Source organism: Montipora foliosa, chromosome 1 (genome assembly GCF_036669935.1).
Source record: "Montipora foliosa isolate CH-2021 chromosome 1, ASM3666993v2, whole genome shotgun sequence".
In the NCBI taxonomy this organism is placed as follows: domain Eukaryota; kingdom Metazoa; phylum Cnidaria; class Anthozoa; order Scleractinia; family Acroporidae; genus Montipora; species Montipora foliosa.
In genome coordinates this window covers 18,862,562-18,883,395 of record NC_090869.1, presented here as the reverse complement: position 1 = coordinate 18,883,395, position 20,834 = coordinate 18,862,562, and the positions used below count along the sequence as shown (strand labels likewise).

The following is a 20,834-nucleotide window of genomic DNA, read 5'->3' as shown; positions in this document are numbered from 1 at the left end:
CTTTCGATTACAAATATAACTGATTGGATAACCCACCCCTAAAGTACTTTCTACAATTTCAAGATGAAGCTCACTATTACTATTTAAAATTCTGGTCCCCTGACGGTCAAACCGTTTAATTGGCCGACCCACAGCCAACTGTTTTTTGTGTTGCTTCCTACATTTACCAAAAACAGAAGAAATCAGTTTAGGTCAGGAACCCATGACCCTGAGCCTACAACTCTACTGTGTTCGTGTAACGGCGTTTTCACAGACCGATTTATTTTAGATTGAATTTCCCGCGAATGAGACTTCCACAGGAGCCCGATGACCAATTACAAGAAATTAAGCTGATGTCATAGGGTCACTGAACCGCAACTGCCTTTGTTTTTTTACCTAATTCGCGGTAAGGGCTAAGTCTAAAAATAAACCTACTTGTGAAAACGCCGTTTCACAGACGCTGTATGGAAGTTGCACGCTCCAGATGGGCTCCTGTTTAGGTCATTATTGAAACCATTTATTGCTTTCACTTCATCCACCTTTGGGTGAAGCTTGAAATAAATAAATAAATAAATAAATAAATAAATAAATAAATAAATAAATAAATAAATTCTCCTCAAGCGAACCTCAAACGTAAGACAACTTAATTGGCACAGAAACGTCAATTTTCTTCAATCAAAACTGCATTAAAAAACCTCGCGCCGTATTTTGCCCGTTTACGATTGAACAGAGTGATTGCTCTTTCAGTTTGAATATAAAGGTTTGTTTTGAAAGAAACTAAAAGTTTACCCGTTACTGAAGAGTCCCCAGTGAAACAAAGACCCAAAGACTTAGGCGACAACAGATGTAAGGTATCAGCAGCCGGCTAGGTGAGGGGAAACAAATTTCATACCTGGCCTTAAAGATTCTCCCTTCACGTCATTCGGTTTGAGGTATATTAGGTACGGGAACCTCAGTTGACGACGAGAGAACGCGTGGAATAGTCTGGATTCTACTCTAATCCCACCTAACAAATACAGATGGACATTTTTTGCGCGCGCTGTCGCCAACCGATGTTCCAGTTATGTTGCTAAATCAGCCTAATATCGACAATTGGAAATTTATTTTTTCATGAATCAAAAAGCACATATTTGAAACGTGGAAAAAAAACTTTATTTATTGCTATTCTGACGCATTGAAAATTGAAGTACAAACCTAGTTTCATTCACTATCGGATCATCAAGATTATTTTGGGAGTCGTGTCATGACGCCTTCGATCCCAAAAATGCCTTTTTAGGGAAGCACTAAGGCATGCCTTTATACTTCAGCTGTGACCATTCCTGTCGACATTGGAAGTCAAATCATTTCCGTCGTCTTTGCTTGTCTGAGTTGACGAACACAAAGTACCAGCAACATCCCTAAAGAGTACTTTTCTCCGGCTTGAGTCTTTGACTACAGCTGAAGCCATTGGTTCGTTTGAATTGCAAGCAGACGAAGCCTTATTGGTTTCTCTTGCACGCTGCTGACGGCCATTTGGCGCCTTTTCAGTTTGCGAGCTTGGACCCTCGACATTAAGGGTTCTTTCTTTCAAAGCCTTTGACAACTCACTGTCGGTCTTACTTCGCGGTAGAGAAGGCCTCGAGTCCGCTTGCCTCTGTGTAGACCAAGCTGGGTTTGTCACAGAAGATTGAGACTTCTCTTTCCTATTCCTTGACAAAGTATTCTCGGTCTTACTACGCGACAAAAGAGGTTCGGGATCCTCTTGGCTTTCTTTAGCTTCGAAGGAAAACCTTACAGCCGGAGAAAGAGTTTTTCCTTTTAAATTCTTTGACAAGGTACTTTCGGTGTTGCTACGAGGCATAGAAGGCCTTGAGACTTCTTGGCTCTTCTTAGGGCCAGAGCTTCCACGACGGGAAAGCTTTTCTTTCGAGTTTCCTTCAGTACAGGAATTTCTCTTTTTAGTGCTTGATGTCGCCGATGCGGGTGAAGACTGTCGAGTCTTCGAATCATCTGAGGAGCTTTTTAGGGGCAGTGTTTTCCCACGACCTACCGCATAAGAAGATGTTTTATCTGAGTTCTTCTTTATCGCGGATAGCTGAGAGGATAAGTTTGAAGTTCCAGAAGCAGCTGAAGATAGAGAAGACACGGGTCTTTTGTGAGACGCGTCGTTGGAAGATAATGACGAATTCCTTACAGATGATGATCCATTACTACTCTGAGCAGACGAAGGCAGTCTCGCGGAGCGCTTAATCTTCACGGCGTCCACTGTTCTCGTTGGCAAGCCTCCAGTCGATGACGGTCTCTCTGCATTGGAGCGTTTGTTTGCTTGTCGTTCAGCTGTAGAATTTCCCCTCCCCGTGCCCCTAGTACGGGAATCGAGTCCGGGTCGTTTCGTGGGGGTCGGTCTGCTTAAAGACTGTCAACAAACCAGAAACAGAACCAACTAATATAAGGTAGAGATGCTGATGGCTAAAGTTAAAAGTGATAGCGCAAAATGGTCATAGGAAAACGGGCGGTTTGGAATTGAAATTGTAAAATAATTTCATAATGTTTCGGTTTTTCATTATCACGCCGTAAAACATACCAACCCAACCAGAGGTCAGGGGTAAAGGCCCGGGCAATGTCGAAACCGCTTGCCCCTCCCTTCAACCGTGTTGAAACAAGTTGAATTGATGTTGAATGAGTTTAAATGCGTTTGAATTTTTGTTTCAACAGCCATTCCATATTTAATTTTGTTATCGCGAATGCTGAATGGACGGTGCCTACTAATTCAAAGATATTTTTGCCCTGGTTTATGATATGTAGGAAATGTAGATCTTAACAAGTGTTGTTGACATCCAAAAAGAAAATTGGGGGTAACCACGCATTTTTCAAAGACAATTCATGCATAATATTTGTAATTAGCTTTAAAATACAAAGCAATGTATGGCGTTCCTTCTCAAATTGAAGCTTAATTATCTCTCAAAAATGCATGGTAACCCCCAATTTTCTTTTTGGATACCAAGAGTACTTACTGAGATTTACTTTCTCCAGATAGTTTTAAACCGCGCAAAAATATCCCTGATATCACCGATAGGAAACCCGAGTATCTCGAGTTGCACAGAACGCATGCGCAATAACAGTAGTACGCACCGTCCTTAAAACCGTTTGTCAACCTCTTTTAACTTGTTAGGTATGCGCGTGCACCATAATCGGTCTCTCAACGACGTATCCATGTCCATATCTATAGTAACAACCCTAATCCTATGCTAAAACCGGATTGCAAAATAATTGCGATAGTAGGCGCACTTTCATTGGTCAATAGCTGTGTTTAGATGAGATTATGGAAACACGGCTGTGACATCACACGAACTTTGATTGGTTATATGTCGTCAGACGCACGTTTTGATTGGCTGCGTGTATCAACAAAATTTATTTCAATCAAGAAGTAAAACAACCAGCCGTTTCCTTCATTTATCGAATTATCTTTGAGAAATATTTTATAAAAGAATTCTCGACAGTTATGCAAACCCTCGACTGCGTCTCGGGTTTGGATAACTGTCTCGAATTCTCCCAACTCCCCCTCGTGTTTAGATGAGGATATGGAAACACGGAAAACGTCCTCTTTTGCTTAATTGGTACAAGCGATCTCGAAGTAGAGAGAGAGATTTAACGATTCACTGCTGTGTTCTCCCGTTCTCCTTTGTCGACAAAACCCTGCAATGTTGTTTTTTTCACCGCTACTCTTTGGCAGAGTACGCGGAAAAAAATGAACTAAAATAAGTGCAGCACGATCATATTTCCTCATATTTTTGTGGCGTCACCGTTGCCGTAAACCATAGTCGGTGCTTAAAATCACTAATGGTGCAAGAAAGCTTACCGCGGCCAGCTTCGGTGCATTTCTCCCTTTCATTGTTACACGGAAATCCTCTAAATCACCAAGACTACTGAAAACGGCACCTGGAAAAAAAACCCGCGGAGATTGAAGTTTTAAAAATCACCATGTGCAAAACTAACAGAAATTTATACGGTAAAATGGGTAAAACTATGGGTAAAACTAGCCACAATTTATCGGGTAAAATGGGCAAAACTATGGGTAAAACTAGCCACAATTTATCGGGTAAAATGGACAAAACTATGGGTAAAACTAGCCACAATTTATCGGGTAAAATGGACAAAACTATGGGTAAAACTAGCCACAATTTATCGGGTAAAATGGACAAAACTATGGGTAAAACTAGCCACAATTTATAGGGTAAAATGGACAAAACTATGGGTAAAGCCAGCCACAATTTATAGGGTAAAATGGACAAAACTATGGGTAAAACTAGCCACAATTTATCGGGTAAAATGGACAAAACTATGGGTAAAACTAGCCACAATTTATCGGGTAAAATGGACAAAACTATGGGTAAAACTAGCCACAATTTATCGGGTAAAATGGACAAAACTATGGGTAAAACTAGCCACAATTTATCGGGTAAAATGGGCAAAACTATGGGTAAAACTAGCCACAATTTATCGGGTAAAATGGACAAAACTATGGGTAAAACTAGCCACAATTTATCGAGTAAAATGGACAAAACTATGGGTAAAACTAGCCACAATTTATCGGGTAAAATGGACAAAACTATGGGTAAAGCCAGCCACAATTTATAGGGTAAAATGGGCAAAACTATGGGTAAAACTAGCCACAATTTATCGGGTAAAATGGACAAAACTATGGGTAAAACTAGCCACAATTTATCGGGTAAAATGGACAAAACTATGGGTAAAACTAGCCACAATTTATAGGGTAAAATGGACAAAACTATGGGTAAAGCCAGCCACAATTTATAGGGTAAAATGGACAAAACTATGGGTAAAACTAGCCACAATTTATCGGGTAAAATGGACAAAACTATGGGTAAAACTAGCCACAATTTATCGGGTAAAATGGACAAAACTATGGGTAAAACTAGCCACAATTTATAGGGTAAAATGGACAAAACTATGGGTAAAGCCAGTCACAATTTATAGGATAAAATGGACAAAACTATGGGTAAAACTAGCCACAGTTTATCGGGTAAAATGGACAAAACTATGGGTAAAACTAGCCACAATTTATCGGGTAAAATGGACAAAACTATGGGTAAAGCCAGCCACAATTTATAGGGTAAAATGGGCAAAACTATGGGTAAAACTAGCCACAATTTATCGGGTAAAATGGACAAAACTATGGGTAAAACTAGCCACAATTTATCGGGTAAAATGGACAAAACTATGGGTAAAGCCAGCCACAATTTTTAGGGCGAAATGGACAAAACTATGGGTAAAGCCAGCCACAATTTTTAGGGCGAAATGGACAAAACTATGGGTAAAGCCAGCCACAATTTTTAGGGTGAAATGGTTCGAAGGGATTGTCCGATGCACAAAACTCACACAAAATCGCAAAACGTGTACCAAGTTCTCTCTGTTCATCGAGACCTTTTTTGTCGTGTTTTCTGACCGTCGCGTTGAGCCAAAGAGTACAGTAATCACAAGCCTTGCTTAAAAGAAGAATATCCCACGGTAGAATGCGTACTTGAAAACGAAAAGTACAATTTACATCGTAGGCAAGTAAAGAAAAGCAGAGAATTTTACCTTCTTTTATATCTTTCTGGGTTGTTATCTTCAAAGACTTCCAACCTTGCGAGCGAGTCACCTTGAAAAGGTTGCCTCTGATGAACTTCACGCAATCGTTATGCAACGTACCAACCAAATCACTCACTTCCTGAAATAAAGCCACCATTGCATAGAACTACGTTCTCACAAGAAATGCACAAACATCTTGGAGTGCATAGAAAAATTCACTTCGCCCAACACTACGTGCAAGCAACAGCAATGAAACGCTCACGGGAGGGATTAATTTAGCTTTGGGTTAAACTTGACGGAAAACCCAAAACTGACAGCGGGCGGGCAGAAGTTTGATGTTCGAATTGGCTCAGTACATGTACAATAAAACTGTTGGATTTCAGGAAAGATCTTTTTGTCAGCTAGCCACAGCTATCAAACAAATGATCAAAACGAGAGAAATACGCAGGGTTGAAAATAATGATATATGACAAGTTTGGTCTTTTGGCAATCACGCAGTTTAAGCAAAAAAAGAGTTAACATGATCGCATTAATGGCAAACGGTCATATTCGAGCATAAAATTTCGTTTTGCCAAAAAATCGAAGAAACTTTCTTGATTTTCTCTCAATTCTTCCCTGGTTAAAGACAGATATCGCGCTACTTCTCAAAACAGAGAGACAAGTCTTTCATGGCTTTTCATGATTAAAGTAGCAGCTTGCTGTTTGCCGTTTCAAATAAAAGCCCTGCATGCTAGATCTGATCTCTCCATGGTTGTCATGCAATCATAAGTAGCTGCCAAGCAGTCGAAGCAGCCAAGCAGGAGCCATGTACGTCCCTGAATCACTGTAAGCTAGCACTGTTTGTAAGCTTACTCGCCCGTCCAAGATCGCCAGCAAAAAAATCAATCCTTCAAAAATGCTTATGTACTTATAATCCCTTAAAATATCATGAATTAGAAATTAACGGGGTTTAAATGAACTGAAACTAAAAACAAAAACAAAACAACAACAACAACAACAACAACAAAACTTATCAGGACAATTTAAGAAACTGTCTCTTATAGACACCGAAAAAATTTAGATGGCTTCTATGGGATTCGAACCCATGACCTCCGCGATGCCGGTGCAATGCTGGTGCAATGCTGGTGCAATGCTGGTGCAATGCTCTACCAACTGAGCTATGAGGCCACACAGTTGGGAGCAGGTCAATTGGTTGGGCTCATGTCTTCCCGTGAATGGACGGGAACACATGAGCCCAACATGGAGTCCTTTCACGGGAACACATAAGCTTAACTTGTCCAGATAAGTGCGAAGCTGTCGTCCATAGCTCGTATATAAAACATTACATGCACTTTCATCAGTAATTTTGTGTTCGACCGTTTTTCTCATTCTTCGTTTTACCTCTGGATAGTAATCGTCGCTCTCCTCTAAGGTCCTTAGTTTCATGAGCCTTTTTAACTTGAGAATGGCCTTTAATTGATCACAGCAATTCTCAATTGAAAGGTTCTTTTTCACTGCGAAAATAATCTTCTCAAGGACAGGAATCGACCAACCTACACCCTAAAACAGAAATATATTGGGCGCGTTACTTTGAGATATTTTAGAGAGACGCCAATATAAACATCTCCAGTTTGTGACGTCATCTTAGGAAAAGAACCGTGCGCAGATCTGCTCGGTCATTGGTCAGCGGACTGGAAGTTTTGAAAGCGTTCACAAAATCTTGAGGCGAAATCTGGCGACAAAACATATATTACGTGTTGTGCTCACTGGAACGATTTCAAGGAAACATACTGTAATTTACACCCGAAAGCGAGAATGATCCTTTGATACCTTCAGGATTTCATGAAAACTTCCTTCGTCCACCAAGGAAAAGAAGTTGTCAGAGATAAAGAGAAGACATGATTCCTGAATCGAGGAAACAGCTGCATGAACAGGCTCAGTCCACTTGACCAGCGGTGTGCAGCAGGATAACTTGTCACACTGATTCAAGACTTCAATCGAACATGAAATGACCTGGAAAACAGGTTGGATAAATCACAATAAAAAGAAAGGAACTTTATCTACACTCTTACGCTTTGAAGGGTTAAATTGTCCAGTCAAGTGCAAAGACCAATTCTCCATTTTATTCTGCGGTTTTTACAAACCTCTCCATCACACAAAGCGTATCTCAGAACATTACTGAGGCTACTCACAAAACTCTTATTTATTTCGGTCAGGATGTCTTCTTGGAGCTTGTCGGGAAGAGTGGCGAATCCTTTGGTACCAAGCACACGATCGAAATGTTTCGTTATCCATCTGAAGAAAAAAAGAACAAAAATGATATCGACTCTTTCATTCAGGCAAACGCGACAAAAACGTAAGCAACTTTTTAGTTAGAAGCGCGCATCAAAACTGACGAGCAACCCGGCACTTTCAAATGTGCGCGCTGACGATGCAAAACTTGTCTTTTCATACTTAACACTAGCAAGATATCGGGACCTAAGCGATCTGTTAAGATCACCGATCGTTTCACATGTACCTCCGCAAGTGTCATTCATTGCATAACCTGTACGTTATGCAACAAATTATACATTGGCGAGACAGGTAGACGCCTAAGCGACCGACCAAAAAACACATAGCTGTCTGCGGACTTTCCCTACATCTAGGTGCGACGGAAAGCCGCAAGAATCTGGAACAAAAATTCATCTTCTAAATCGGCACCCTTAATCCTCACGGTATTAACGGACGCTTTTCATTTAACTAATATATTCCTATTTTTCACGTTGCCATGTTACCACCAATAGCAAGCTCCTACTCTACTATAAAAACTACACGTAACCCACAATTCCTCGATTCGCTCTGACGAAGGGCTAACGCTCGAAACGTCAGCTTTTAGAATTTCTGTCCGGTGGCCAATTTACATTATCAACTCCGTTGATAAAACCCAATTTTTGTATACTACTTCCCCACCGACGCAGCACCACTGTTTCTTTAGAAACTACCCCCTTCTTTCAAACTTGGGACAACCATGGCGCGATTCACGCGGTGCAAGTCTTAAGAAGAAAGGAGGAAGTCCGGCGGAAGAATTGTGACAGACGCCGGTTTTGATAAGCGTCGCGAAGTGACCTCTTAACCTGCTGTTCAAATTGTGTCTAGAAATACAGCAGATAAACGTCATAGAGCGTCTCCCACCACGAGACATTACAACCACCCATAGCTGTTGTAGATTTGTAGTTGACGCTTAAACTAATGGAAACGTTGTGACGTTTTCCAGAATGGAGAGTGTACTCGTAATCCTGGGCATAACTGGGTTTCAAAATTGTGTATCTAAAGTTTTTGCACGCGCAAAAATTGTGGCTATTTTTTTCAATAAGATAAGCTCGAAAATTAAATGACTTTCCTTTGGGTTGCCATTTATTTGTTATTAGCGTTTAAGATTTCAAGCAGCAGTTATTATTATTATTATTATTATTATTATTATTATTATTATTATTTCATCTATTGGCAGTACAATTAGTTTGCAATTAATTTCTTATGTTGGACGAATGACCTTTCCCTAAATGTTCGCAGCACACGCTTCATTGCAAAAGTAAAGACTGACTCACTTGATACAAGAGTTCTTTAGATCGTCAAGGCTGAACAATTCTGACGCTTCTAAACACTCGAAAACTCCTGCAACGCAGTCAATGCACGGCTGCAAGAAAAAGAAAGAAGGTATTTCTCGTTGTGACTTCTTAACACGTTCAAAGAGTGCAAAAATGTAATTGAGATAAAAATCAATTAAATTTTAAAGGAAAAATGAGACACCGTAAGTTACTACGAAGTTCATCTAAGATGCAAAGGGAGAACTTTAAAACTTCGGCCCAACGTTTTCAAGTTGGCAATCATTTTAATCTTGGCTACTCGTAACCAAAAACACTTAAGAATGGTTTCCTTGAGCTAAAATTTGAGCCGTTTCGGAAAACATTTGGCCATTAATTTTCGTTTGCCATCGGTAAACAGGTCTTCTTTGCTTTCCAGATTTTTACTCACAATCCATGACACTACCCCTTTGGGGGAGAAAGATCTAAGAGAACAGCAGTCGGATAGATTTTCTTTTTTCTTCTTCATAGCCACTTACAGACCAACTAGAGAATTGGCAACAACAACAACAACAAGAACAACAACAACAACAACTACAAAGAGGGTTTAAATAAAACATGTCAAAAGTCACATTTGCAAAGAGGCTTGATTTGAAAAATATATCACTAGGGTTAATAATATGAGATAACAGGATGGCGTGAATCAAGAAACAGCTTTTTTTTTGGGTGGGGGGGGGGGGAGGGTGGGGAGGAGACTTGAAAACTTGAATAATCCACAGGCTCCAAGTAGCACAAAAAAAATCATTTCTTGATATTCACTTTGTGTTGCGGGAACAGCCAGATGAAACGACAGCATTACTTTCATTGTTAAGTTGCTCCAAAACAGATTGGTTAGTAAAGACGGAGACCATCTAGATACACAGCCTTTAAGAAGAGCCCTTTGGACTTAATAGGGTACATCTATACCACTACATCATGCTGAAGCATCAAGTATTCCACAAGGCAATTAGCCTATCGTTATGGCGTCGTTGCTTGCTTGTGCAATCTCCTACCTCAAAACTTGAAGCTATGTAGATATAAATCAATTGTAGTCCTTCTTGACTTAGTGTATCTTTGTCCCTAGTTGTACTGCTTTGAAGAGGACATCATGAAGTCAGAAGGGTCTTAGTCACAACACAAGAATAAGTAGCAGTAAGGCAACGTACTTTGATCTTCTCCTACTATGAAATACAACATAAGATGTGCCTACCCAAATTCTTGTCTTTACATATAACTTACCTTATGAAATAAGTGACATTTTTCAATTTTTAAAGAACAGATGATCACTTCTTTCAGTCCTTCCAAACCATACATGTCTACAAGAGGCATTGTGTCACTAAAATCACAATGTAAAAGGTTTATTGTGTGGCTTACACGAAGTGTAAACCACTCTATGTCATGATCCAAGTTATGGAGAGCGGGTGGGATTTGCCACGGTGAACAAAGCGCTTGTCACGTGGTTTACTGGGAGCTTAGGTCCCAGGGAACGGGGTCGAGGATAGGTTTCAATCTATGCTCTGCTAAGTTATATAAGATTCAGAAAGCAGCCATTTTCTATTTATGCATGTAATACACATGTACGTTGGCGAAGATAATTTTTTATCTAGTTATGTGTTCACCGATTGTCCTACAATCGGCTTGTCATCTGCTGGAACATTTACAACATTTCCTGTTATCTTCAATTGGTTCCCTCTTGGGGTTTGGTGAATCTTCTAAAAGGCCAACCTTGGTGCCAAAAACCTGCACGCTAACTCATTCAAATCGAAAAATTCTGGTTTTACTGGAAACAGCATTCCATTTTAACTACACATGGTGGTATTTTGCCGTTTTTCAAATGTTTATAAGAACAGGAACCGATCCATTCTAGGTTATCCAGGCTTCTTATTTATGCACCTATCAATGTTAAGCCCCGGGTTTAGTGTAGGTTACATCATAATATTTTCCTGAATGTCTCATGCCCTTCCTTAAAGTACATGTACGAGCAAAAATTCTGAAAATTTGTACCAGTGATTTTTGTTGAATGGAAAGTGCCCTTTGTCAGCTTTCCATTGAAGCAGCTAAATTCCGTATACCACACATGTACGCATTGCGGACCTACAAAATATCTAAAAAATATTTGTGCTACGATTGTTCAATTCAGAGGGTGTATTCAACTGTAGAGGCCGCTACATCTAAGAGTTCGTTTTTGCTGCTTTTTTCACAGATCTAGAAATATATATTAGCGGAGCTCCCCGTGCCGAAGGCATGCGCGTGTGGAACACCATGGGTAAGAAAATATGGTAACCCATCTGTGTGAGAAAACTTGGTTTTGGTCACCATGCGACCGTACGACCGTACCTATGTCCACCCCTCCAATGTGACCAGTGTCACGTGACCATAACGTGGGCTCAAGTTTAGAGCTCATCAAGGTCAGTTTTTCTTTAAGACGACCGCTGACCAGGTACTGGGTTTTGATTGGATTACAGGCTCAAGCCAGGTTAACTTATTATAAGAGTAAATAACGTGGGAGTTCCGCTTTTAGGCTTGGCTAAATCTATATATTACTACCGGTAACCTTGTCTACTAGGGCAGCACTGACCAAGTTTATGGATCCTTGTTTTTCTAGTTCAATTCATGGCTGAGTCAGCCGGTGTTGTTCCGAGTGTTCCTGGGCTCAACTCCTCCGCTGGGTGTTTGTAAATAGCCAACTGGTTTGCCTCCCACCAGTGGGAATTCTTAACTCTGTTGTGTTCATTTGTATTGCTTTGTTTCATTCCTTCATAGGACACTATATGTAAACTAATGGGTTACTAGTAATCAGTGTTCATCCTTGTTAAATAAGGACTTATCATTTATTAGCACAGGTCTCAAACTCTGCTAGTACGAGGTACTGGCATATCAAAGTCCAATGAAACTCACCATATGATGGCCAAATCATTTTCAACATGGGCAATTCCTCCATAGATGTACTTCAAAACAGTCATCAGCCCACTGTAATTTATTCTTTAATAAAAAGTACACAAATTAGGAAACAGACCTACAGCAGAGGTTTACTACAAATCACTTACATATTTAGTTATTCATTTAGTTATTATTTACTTTTTAAAGCCAAAATTTAACACCCCACTGCTGGGCAGCCCCCCCCCCCCCCCCCTGCCCCAAGGACAGCTACCCCCTCCCCCCACTGGAAGAGAAGGTTGCTTTAGTGCTTTTGTCATTGCACAAGCGCAAACCAGGATTAACTTCATCTCAATAATAATATTAAATGCTAAACTGATTGATTTTTGGTACCAGTACTTGTAGTATTATTGGACTCAAACTGTTTTGATAAGGATGCCTAACTTACCCAACCAAAGATATAACGTTACTTTTTCCTTCGACCCAGTCTCCAAGTAACATCGCAGAGAAGTAATTTGAACGTGCACATAAGATGGCCCTGCAAGTTACAGTACAAGACTTACTGTTAATCAAAGTATCTTATTTAAATGCTAAACAAACAGCAGCCTTTGGAGCTAAAGTTTTCCAGCACATTCTCCATTCCCTTCATAGTCTCAACTGTGCATATTTGTGCACTAAATTAATGCTCTACTACTTACGATTACTGCAAATAAAATCAAACCAAATTATAGTTGACCAAACTCAAATGTCAGTTTTTTGGTTAGAGGGGAAAACCAGACTACCTGGAGATTAAGTATAGATACTGTTACTGTATTAAAAAACTACACTGGGTCCAAGACTCAAACTAAGGACATGAGTGGAAGGCATGTTCTCTTACTACTGCACAACTCCTGCTCTCATATTTATATATGCACAGTTTTTAATATCCTTATTGGAGAACGGAAGTGGATATTTAAAAGGCACACATGTGGCCTCCAATGATACCATCTCCAAATTTAAATAAAAAGTGATTTTGCCCCCACTACAGTAAAAAAACTTGGGCATTTGTGGACTTAAGAATGTAAAATTTTATGCACACCAGGTGACATACTTATGTGCCTTCACGGTTACACCATTCACCAACAATGTTATATCTGATCCTATGCCACTGAGCAAAAGGTGAAGCAAATCCTGTCCAAGCTTACAACTACAGTGCTGAGAATGAAAACAAAACCCATTTCATGAAATGACAATGATATTGTCACTTGTGTCCAGACATTTACATAATTTGATACCAGACTAATAATGATATGTAGCAAGAAGTGTCACTTTAAGAGTGAGCACTTGCTATCTATCTTTAGTATCACCCAAATAGTGGACTAATGCAAATCCTACATTTTGATTGGCTACTAGTAATAGTCCACGAGTAGCGAAAAGTGTGACTCTTTCGTTTTATTCCCAAATAATGTCCGACTATTAGGGTGATACTAAAACAATTAGACCCTTCGCCCTCAAGGGCCACAGGTCAATAGCCCATTCCGCTTCACCTCATGGCCTATTGACCCCTAGCCCTTACGGGCTACGGGCCTAATTGTTAAATAGCAATAAAGTAAGTTTAACCTTTTCCTACCTACCCAAGAGCGATGACACTTATAGATTTTACTCTAACACCAGACGATTTTACTCGTCTATGGGGGACCCCTTGAGCAAGAAAGGGTTATAGGTTAGCAGTATTTTTTAGTGAGGGTAAATGCAGCTGTTTGTCTTTAATTGATGACCGGAGTTTGGGGGACAGTTAGCTTTGTGATGTCAGTGAGTAATGTTGAGGTTGGAGAGAAGAGTACCGGTAAGGGGACACTTTGTGACACTTATCAAAATCATCAATTACCTGCACAAGTTATGTCAGATGCATGGAGTGTACAGATGCTCAGGATGATGAACGTACAGGTTCATTGTATTGAACAGTCAGGTTTAACTACTAGGCTATGCTTGAATTCAGCCAGCTTGTCAGCTTCCACCAGTTGGCATTTGTAGATTGTTGTAATTTAATTTTTAAAATTTATTTACGTCATTTTTTCATTGCAGGCCCTGAAAAGGCCAATTAAAGGTTAAAGGTATGTATCTATTTCTTAATGAGGCATGGGCTGAGTGTGAAACAAAGAATTCAGAAGACTTTGAAGGTTGTTTTTTTGTCTAATGCCAGACGATTTTACCCATCAACAGGGAACCCCACAATGGCTTAATCACTTGCTGAAAAACTTTTTCCCTCAAGCCGGCCTGAACCGGCCATACTTAGTATTTTACTCTCAGACTGTCTAACGCCAAACGATTTTACTTGTCAATGGGGAACCCCTGAGAGTCAATGGGATAAGGTCTGCTTAATTCTCCACATCTTAAAATTAAGCCCAATTCAATACTGTTATTTCATTATTCATCCCAAAATATTTTCTGAGCTCTAAAATAAAGTACAAAGTACAAGCCTTCTTACATTCTAAGCTGTTTCAGATTAAAAGATTCACAACTTAAACAATAATGTGGGTGTAACATGACTCCATGGGTCCAATAACTTGGCTGTATTGGGGGATTGATGCAATTATTTGTTGGATCGATAGAATTATAGCAGCCAATAGAATCATGGAGAAGTATATCGAATCAATAAGAATCCACTCCAAAGTAATTACTGTAAAAGGATAAGTTACACTCACTTCCAAGTCACTCTGCGAAATTTCATTGACTTTTCCTTCCTTCGCAGGGATGGCAGCCTGAGGAAGACCATTTATGCCTGTTCCATTTTCAGATTTTAAAATCACCTCCTCATCCGCCTTCTTGTCTCCATTGAAAGTAACACCATTAGCCAGAATACCATTTGTGTCCATGTCACTCATTGTCTGAGTTCCTTTAGAGACATATTTAGGATGCCTTTCGTCAATAGTCATTTTATCAAGGCTATCAACCAAGTTGCCATTATCAAATTGATCTGTGTCTTCCTCTAGTGAAAGAGTGTTCATAACTGAAGTATCACTTAATAAAAGTGCATCATTCAAGGAAGGAGACTTTCTGTTTTCTGTATTGTCAAATCTCATATCAGGTACACACTCACAAGAATCATGTCTAGATAGTTTGTTAATATCTTCAACCTGGTCATGATTTTGTGGACTGCCAATAGTGGTTTCCTCAAGGTTGGACAAATCTGAGGAGCATTCTGACTGCGTACAGGTTTTGTCGAGTTGCTCATTAAAACTCAGAATAGATAATTGTTCCACATTGCTATGTAGATCACTTTTATGATCTGATGAATTCATATTGTTCAATTCAGGAGTGCAAAAATCATCTACAAAATTATTAAGGTGAGCATCTCTTGATTTTGATTGTCTCCTCCATGGATAACTGGATTCATCATAGTCCTTGAAATCATCATCAATGTATGCAGATCTGTCAAAAATAAAATGTAATTGTTATGAATTAGTATTTCATTGCCTTGCATCGCTACAGTCTCAATTAAACAGGACAACTATTAAAGATTATTGAATTATTATTTAATTTGAACTTGGCAGCTGGTTTGAGAAGAGTAACTAACTGTATCAATAAGGGACCTAATGGCCCAGAATTCTAGGGATGTCAGGGCAGGGGACATGCCATTTTAGAAGAATGCAACCAAAAGGAAAATTCATGAATAGCTAACAAGGCTTCATGCTGTCATTGTCAAACTGCATTTTGATCTTAGGTTTGAAAGAATCTGTCTCTAATAGAACGATTCGGCTAACTCAATGTTGTTTCCAAATTATTTAAATATCTCGCGGTTAAGGTTCTTTGTGTGTTACATTTGCATGATAATGTAGCATTCACATTTAGATGATGTGGAAATACATGGAACAAAATATTTCATTCCCCAAGGATTTAAATTGGGTACAGCTTTGAGTTAGCTGAATTGATGTATTGCTCAATTTAGGGAAAAAAGTAGCCAAATTCTCTGGGTGAAATTGTGTATGCTTTTCATTGGCTGTCAGTACTACCTGAAACCACTTGCAACAAGTAAAAGCATCACTTTGTAGCAACGTAAATAGAGTAGTTTAATCGGGAGTTCTCTGAGACTAAGGTCAAAATGGTCTGGCTCTTTGTGGAATTTTAAAAGCAGGGCGATCACACCACTGACTTTAAGTCTCTGATTCTGTACCTTAAGAAAGTCTCAAACTGAGAAGCTTCTAATCCATGGATTTGAATGCATGTTTGAACAGACAGTGTTGAGGTGTAGCTTGGAAGAAAACGATGACAGAAGTTTGGTGCTCTAGCTCTCAGAATGACGGTGTGACCATGGAATTCTACATTCTTTACTATGAAAAAGACATCACTGAATGTTGTATCACCAAAGAGCCTAAATGAAAATAAAACAAAGACATGCTGTATGACGCATTCTCCAATGACTTTTAAATATTGAGGTATTGTCAAAACCTACAAATAAACAAAATCATCCACAAAATAATTATAAACATTGTCTCGCACATTTTCCAAAAACTGAACTGAGCTGAGTGGACACTATTTATGAGTCAATGAGTCATGAGTCAATGAGTTAGTGCAGTTAACCAAACCATAAAATGAAAGCTAAAATTTCAGAGAGTGCTTAGGCCTAATCACTGAAACAAGGGCTTAGGCTTAATCAATAAATTATTTCTATATTGACTGTGAGTCTCATTGACTCATGACTCATGACTCATTGATTTATTGACTCATAACACATGGGACCTCAACTGAGCTGGTCCTTTGGGTTTAAAGATTTTTCTGTAATTCATACCATCCATCCTTGAAGTGGTCCCCATTGACGAGTAAAATCGTCTGGTGTTAGACAGAGTAAAATCTATAAGTGTCATTCTTAGGAGGGAAAGGGTTAAAGGGGACATTGTTTTTGAGTATTGGAGTGGTAGAGGTTAAACTAATATCTTAATTAAAAAATTTCATTATTTGCCAATACTCGCTTAACCCTTTCCTCCTCAATGCGACACTAAAAGGTTAGCTCCGTCTAACACCAGGCAAACCCGTTACGAGCGAGTTAAGCTTTAAATTTGCTTGACGCAAAAGATTCAATGCGAGTAAACTAAGGGTGCGTTCGATTGACCGTATTCCGGAATAGGAATACATGGAAGAGAAGTTAGAAATCCTTTGCTTTTACAGAGATTCACATTAAGATTGTCAAACACCTGCTAAAATGCTATTTTAAATATATCTTCATTATCCTTGTTACTTCAGGCATACTATTTCAAATCATCACTCCATGTATTCTTATTCGGGAATAGGGCCAATCGAACGCACCCTAAAAAAACATTCTGTACGAACAAATCAGGAATTTACCTCGACAAATCTGCCACAAGATCTTGCTTGACAACTTGTCGTATCTTCTCTCTTGCATTGTTCTCTCTATCCTTGAAAGCCTGGCTCTTGGAAAACGACTTAGAGTTCATAACGACTTAGAGTTCAATTTTAATTTTTCATAACCCATACCTGATTCAGCAAAATTGCTGGAAAACATTAAATTTACCAGGCGTCTGCCGACATTTGCTATATGCTCGACCCAGACCCCTTCAACCTATTTCAGCTGTCAACAGTTTGAAGTCGTCAGTCAATTTTTTTGTCGCAGTTATTCCGCATTATTGCCAGAAGAGAGGTAAGATAATTAATGCTTTTCTTTCCTATGACACGCAGAAAGATGGTTCAACTATATTATCACTGTTTTTTGCTGAAACTTGCCGAAATTTTATCACTTGACAATTGAATTGAACAGTTTCGCATGCTGCCGTTCACTTTCAACAACCGAATAAATTGTTAACATATTAACTTAGCAGCAAAATGCCTTTAACTTTTAACTTAAGGTCGCCTTAGTGAAAAGGATATTCTCGGGAAACTACTCTTTGTGTAGACTTTGTGTCTACCTTTTTTGTATGGTTCAACAGTGGTCCGTTGTCGATTTTAAGTCAATTTGCTGTCGCTGAATTTTATACTTTTCCCTACTATAGATGTCTTGATACACTCTTTTTTTTTTTTATAAGAATGTTGTTTTTCCGGCCCAGGCTGAATATTCTTATTTTTCTGCCGATTTTAGGCTGAAAATATTCTTGTATTATTCTTAAATTGTAGCTTATGACCAGCTTATGACATTTCCGTTTTAGAATTTATTGGGGTATCAATTACAAGTGTTTGGTATCTACAATTGTAGATCTGTTTTCGCCAGCTTTTATTATTTAAAAAAGAAAGAATTTGTCATAATACTTTTTTGCGGTTTTGTTTTATGTCTTTTGTGCTGAATACTGTACATATGTATTACATGTACCGTTCATCGAACCGTCATCAGCGTTGAAAATTTTGCTATAGCTAGTGCAGGTTTTTTCGTTTTGTTGGCTGGTTTCGCCGTTCAGAGAAAGGAATAATTTTATACGGTGAAGTTAAAAACATAAAATTGTATTGTATTTACAGATGTTTCAACTCACAAAATTATATCTATCCTTCTCAAAATCTCAACCTTGGCTTTATTCTTAAAATATTCTTAATTCTTCGCAAATTTTAGCCTTGATATTCTTATAAAATATATTCTTATAAAAAAAAGAGTGTACAATTTGAAGTGCCACTCTTTATGACCGCGGCGGCATTCCAAAAAAATAAGGACGCGTTGCCACAATAATGGGCCCCGTCTAATAGATTCTCTGTATCTAAATCTACATGTTCAACACCTCGCTTATTACCGTTTTTCTTTCGTGGGCTGATACATGATACCACCCTACCACCAGTAATGCGCTGCCAAGCCAGACATTTGGTTGAAAGACCACGACTCCGGAACCTCGGATACCCTTTGCGAATACTGCAAGGCTTCTTTTACGTCCCCCCAGATTACATTCTTTATCTGAGAAAATTTGACATTGTAAACATTCATGATGTGATATCAAAAAGGCACAGTACTTTCTCCTACTTCCTCGGACTCCAGCACCGCACGGAGTGATGCCACAGGCAACCCAAACACATAATTCGAATGCTCAGTCAACGTAACGATTTGTAGGGTTTATATGGGACTGATGAAATGCTGGAAAAAATCGGCTAATCCCATTTTAAGGCGGGAAACTAAATAAGGTAAACTTGCTCTTACTTCACCTTGTGTTGCCTCTGGCAACAACACCGCCAGCTACGCAGGCTTAAAAACAAAAGCTAGCACCAACCCAATCTCGACCCCAGAGCTCTTCTCATGACTGAGGGAGAGAAGAGAGCTCTGGGGAACCCTGAAACAAACTGTCTTCTCATTGGTTTTCGTGAAGAACATGTTAACACGAGGAGTGAGCAGGCGCTGTAATGTTCAAATAGCCATTTTTTGGCTACAAGAACCCTACGGCGCATGTTCTCCTAGGTAGAGTTTCCCAGAGCCTTGGGTCGATCCAAGGCTCTGGTGACGAAAATGACACCAACCCGGTGTGGCCAACTCATTACGCATGCGCACAACCATTTCATGTTTTATTGTTGCTGTTAAAAAAAAAAAACTCATCCACGCAAATTCGCGCCAACTCTAGCATTGAAATGGTATCCTCAGGATCTCATTGGCCGAGTGAATTTGTTTGACATCTCTTCAGCCAATCAGAGTCAGGGCGGCAATGCATTTTTAGCACCGGCATTTCCCGTTTGGCCGGCAAAAAGGCGCGTGTTTTACAGAGGACAGTTCGTCACCGGGCCGGGCGTATTGATAATAATACTACTTCATTTCGTTAAAAAAAAAAAAAAACACTGATGCCTACTGCAGTTACTGATATTTATAGAGTATGTTATAGTAGCGCATATACCATGATGGCTAAGCCAGTCAAAACTCAAGAATTACATTTTTCAATGACATAGTTTGTAATAAATATATATACCGGTATATTTCCGCAAAGTGGACACTGCATATGGTACATCACGAGAGAAGCTCAAAGATAGAAAGAGGGCGAGGAGTCGGTGGTTCGGTAGGTGATGTGTCTTGTGATTTCGATCAGCGACATAATTTCCTTTTAGTTCATCCTTACAGCAACTTTCTACCCAACATTCGGGATGATCAACTATCTTTGCAACAAACTTTTGCGGTATCTTGGTTTTTTTTTATCAACCTTTTTTTCTGGATCGTGAAAAATTTGTGTCACAAGGTAGGTGCGGATGACTGAAAAGTTAGTCAAACAGGGGCACCCAACGTCAATTTTCGGAAAATATCTGTTCGGAAGACGATTTGAGATCTAGAATTTTCGGAAAATTTATTGTAACATTTCTTGCTTGCCTGCCTCTCCTAGGATTTTCGAACATCTGAAAAATGGTATAATTGCCTATTTTTAACGGATTTTTACCCTAAAAAGGTCACCTAGAATTTTCGGGAGCCTTTTTTCTGGCTAAACTTTTCGAAAAGGTAAGCATTTTGATCCCTATAATTTTTGGATCACTAGATTTTAGCTAGGAAATCCGAACAGATGAAAACTTTTTAGGGGATAAAATTATGCCTGTATCTACCGTTTAAATACTAAAATACGTTTAACAATGCTATGTTACAGTGGTTTTGAACTATATTCTCGTTGGGTGCCCCTGATCAAACAAATTCATTGTATTTTCATTTGGAACAGCTGGTCTCTACAATGTTTTGAGAAAGGATAGGGTAACAATACACCGACCTAAGAGTGGCATATTCTGAAGACTAATTCGTACAGATTCGAAAGGATGATGATGTGAAAAATGATCAGTCTGGCGGTCAGCTCTGAAACACTAGTAAACATCGTTTTTGCTTTTCTCTCACCAATCTCCTTGATTGGTTTGTGAGATCATCCTCGTGATTTGCGATTATTCAACTGAATTTGGGTTTTATAC

General features: G+C 39.2%; 2 protein-coding genes across 2 annotated transcripts in view; one reads left to right on the top strand and one right to left on the bottom strand.

Annotated features, from left to right (window-relative positions):
- Positions 1-818: 818 nt before the first annotated feature.
- On the bottom strand, positions 819-17,571 carry LOC137992036 (BTB/POZ domain-containing protein 8-like). Its single transcript, XM_068837097.1, has 14 exons — positions 17,328-17,571; positions 16,159-16,356; positions 14,690-15,416; positions 13,096-13,199; positions 12,454-12,543; positions 12,027-12,110; positions 10,368-10,464; positions 9,114-9,202; positions 7,722-7,824; positions 7,360-7,542; positions 6,931-7,089; positions 5,560-5,689; positions 3,818-3,897; positions 819-2,374 (listed from the first exon to the last, which is right to left on the bottom strand). The coding sequence occupies exons 1-14, from the start codon at positions 17,435-17,437 to the stop codon at positions 1,283-1,285; spliced, it is 3,246 nt and encodes a 1,081-aa protein (XP_068693198.1). The 5' UTR covers positions 17,438-17,571; the 3' UTR covers positions 819-1,282.
- The window catches only part of LOC137992042 (uncharacterized), a 29,677-nt gene continuing 26,398 nt past the window's right edge, over positions 17,556-20,834 (top strand). The window contains exon 1 of the mRNA XM_068837112.1: positions 17,556-17,640. The gene's annotated coding sequence lies outside the window, so the exon portion shown is untranslated. The remainder of the gene's footprint in view (positions 17,641-20,834) is intronic.

Bases quoted from the DNA above. Each gene is read 5' to 3' on its own strand.
- LOC137992036 (XM_068837097.1), bottom strand. From the start codon at position 17,437: ATGAACTCTAAGTCGTTTTCCAAGAGCCAGGCTTTCAAGGATAGAGAG. The intron at 10,465-12,026 runs GTGAGTTTCATT...TTGTGATTTTAG, and splicing joins AATGATTTGGCCATCATATG to TGACACAATGCCTCTTGTAG. The intron at 7,543-7,721 runs GTGAGTAGCCTC...CCTGTTTTCCAG, and splicing joins CCGAAATAAATAAGAGTTTT to GTCATTTCATGTTCGATTGA.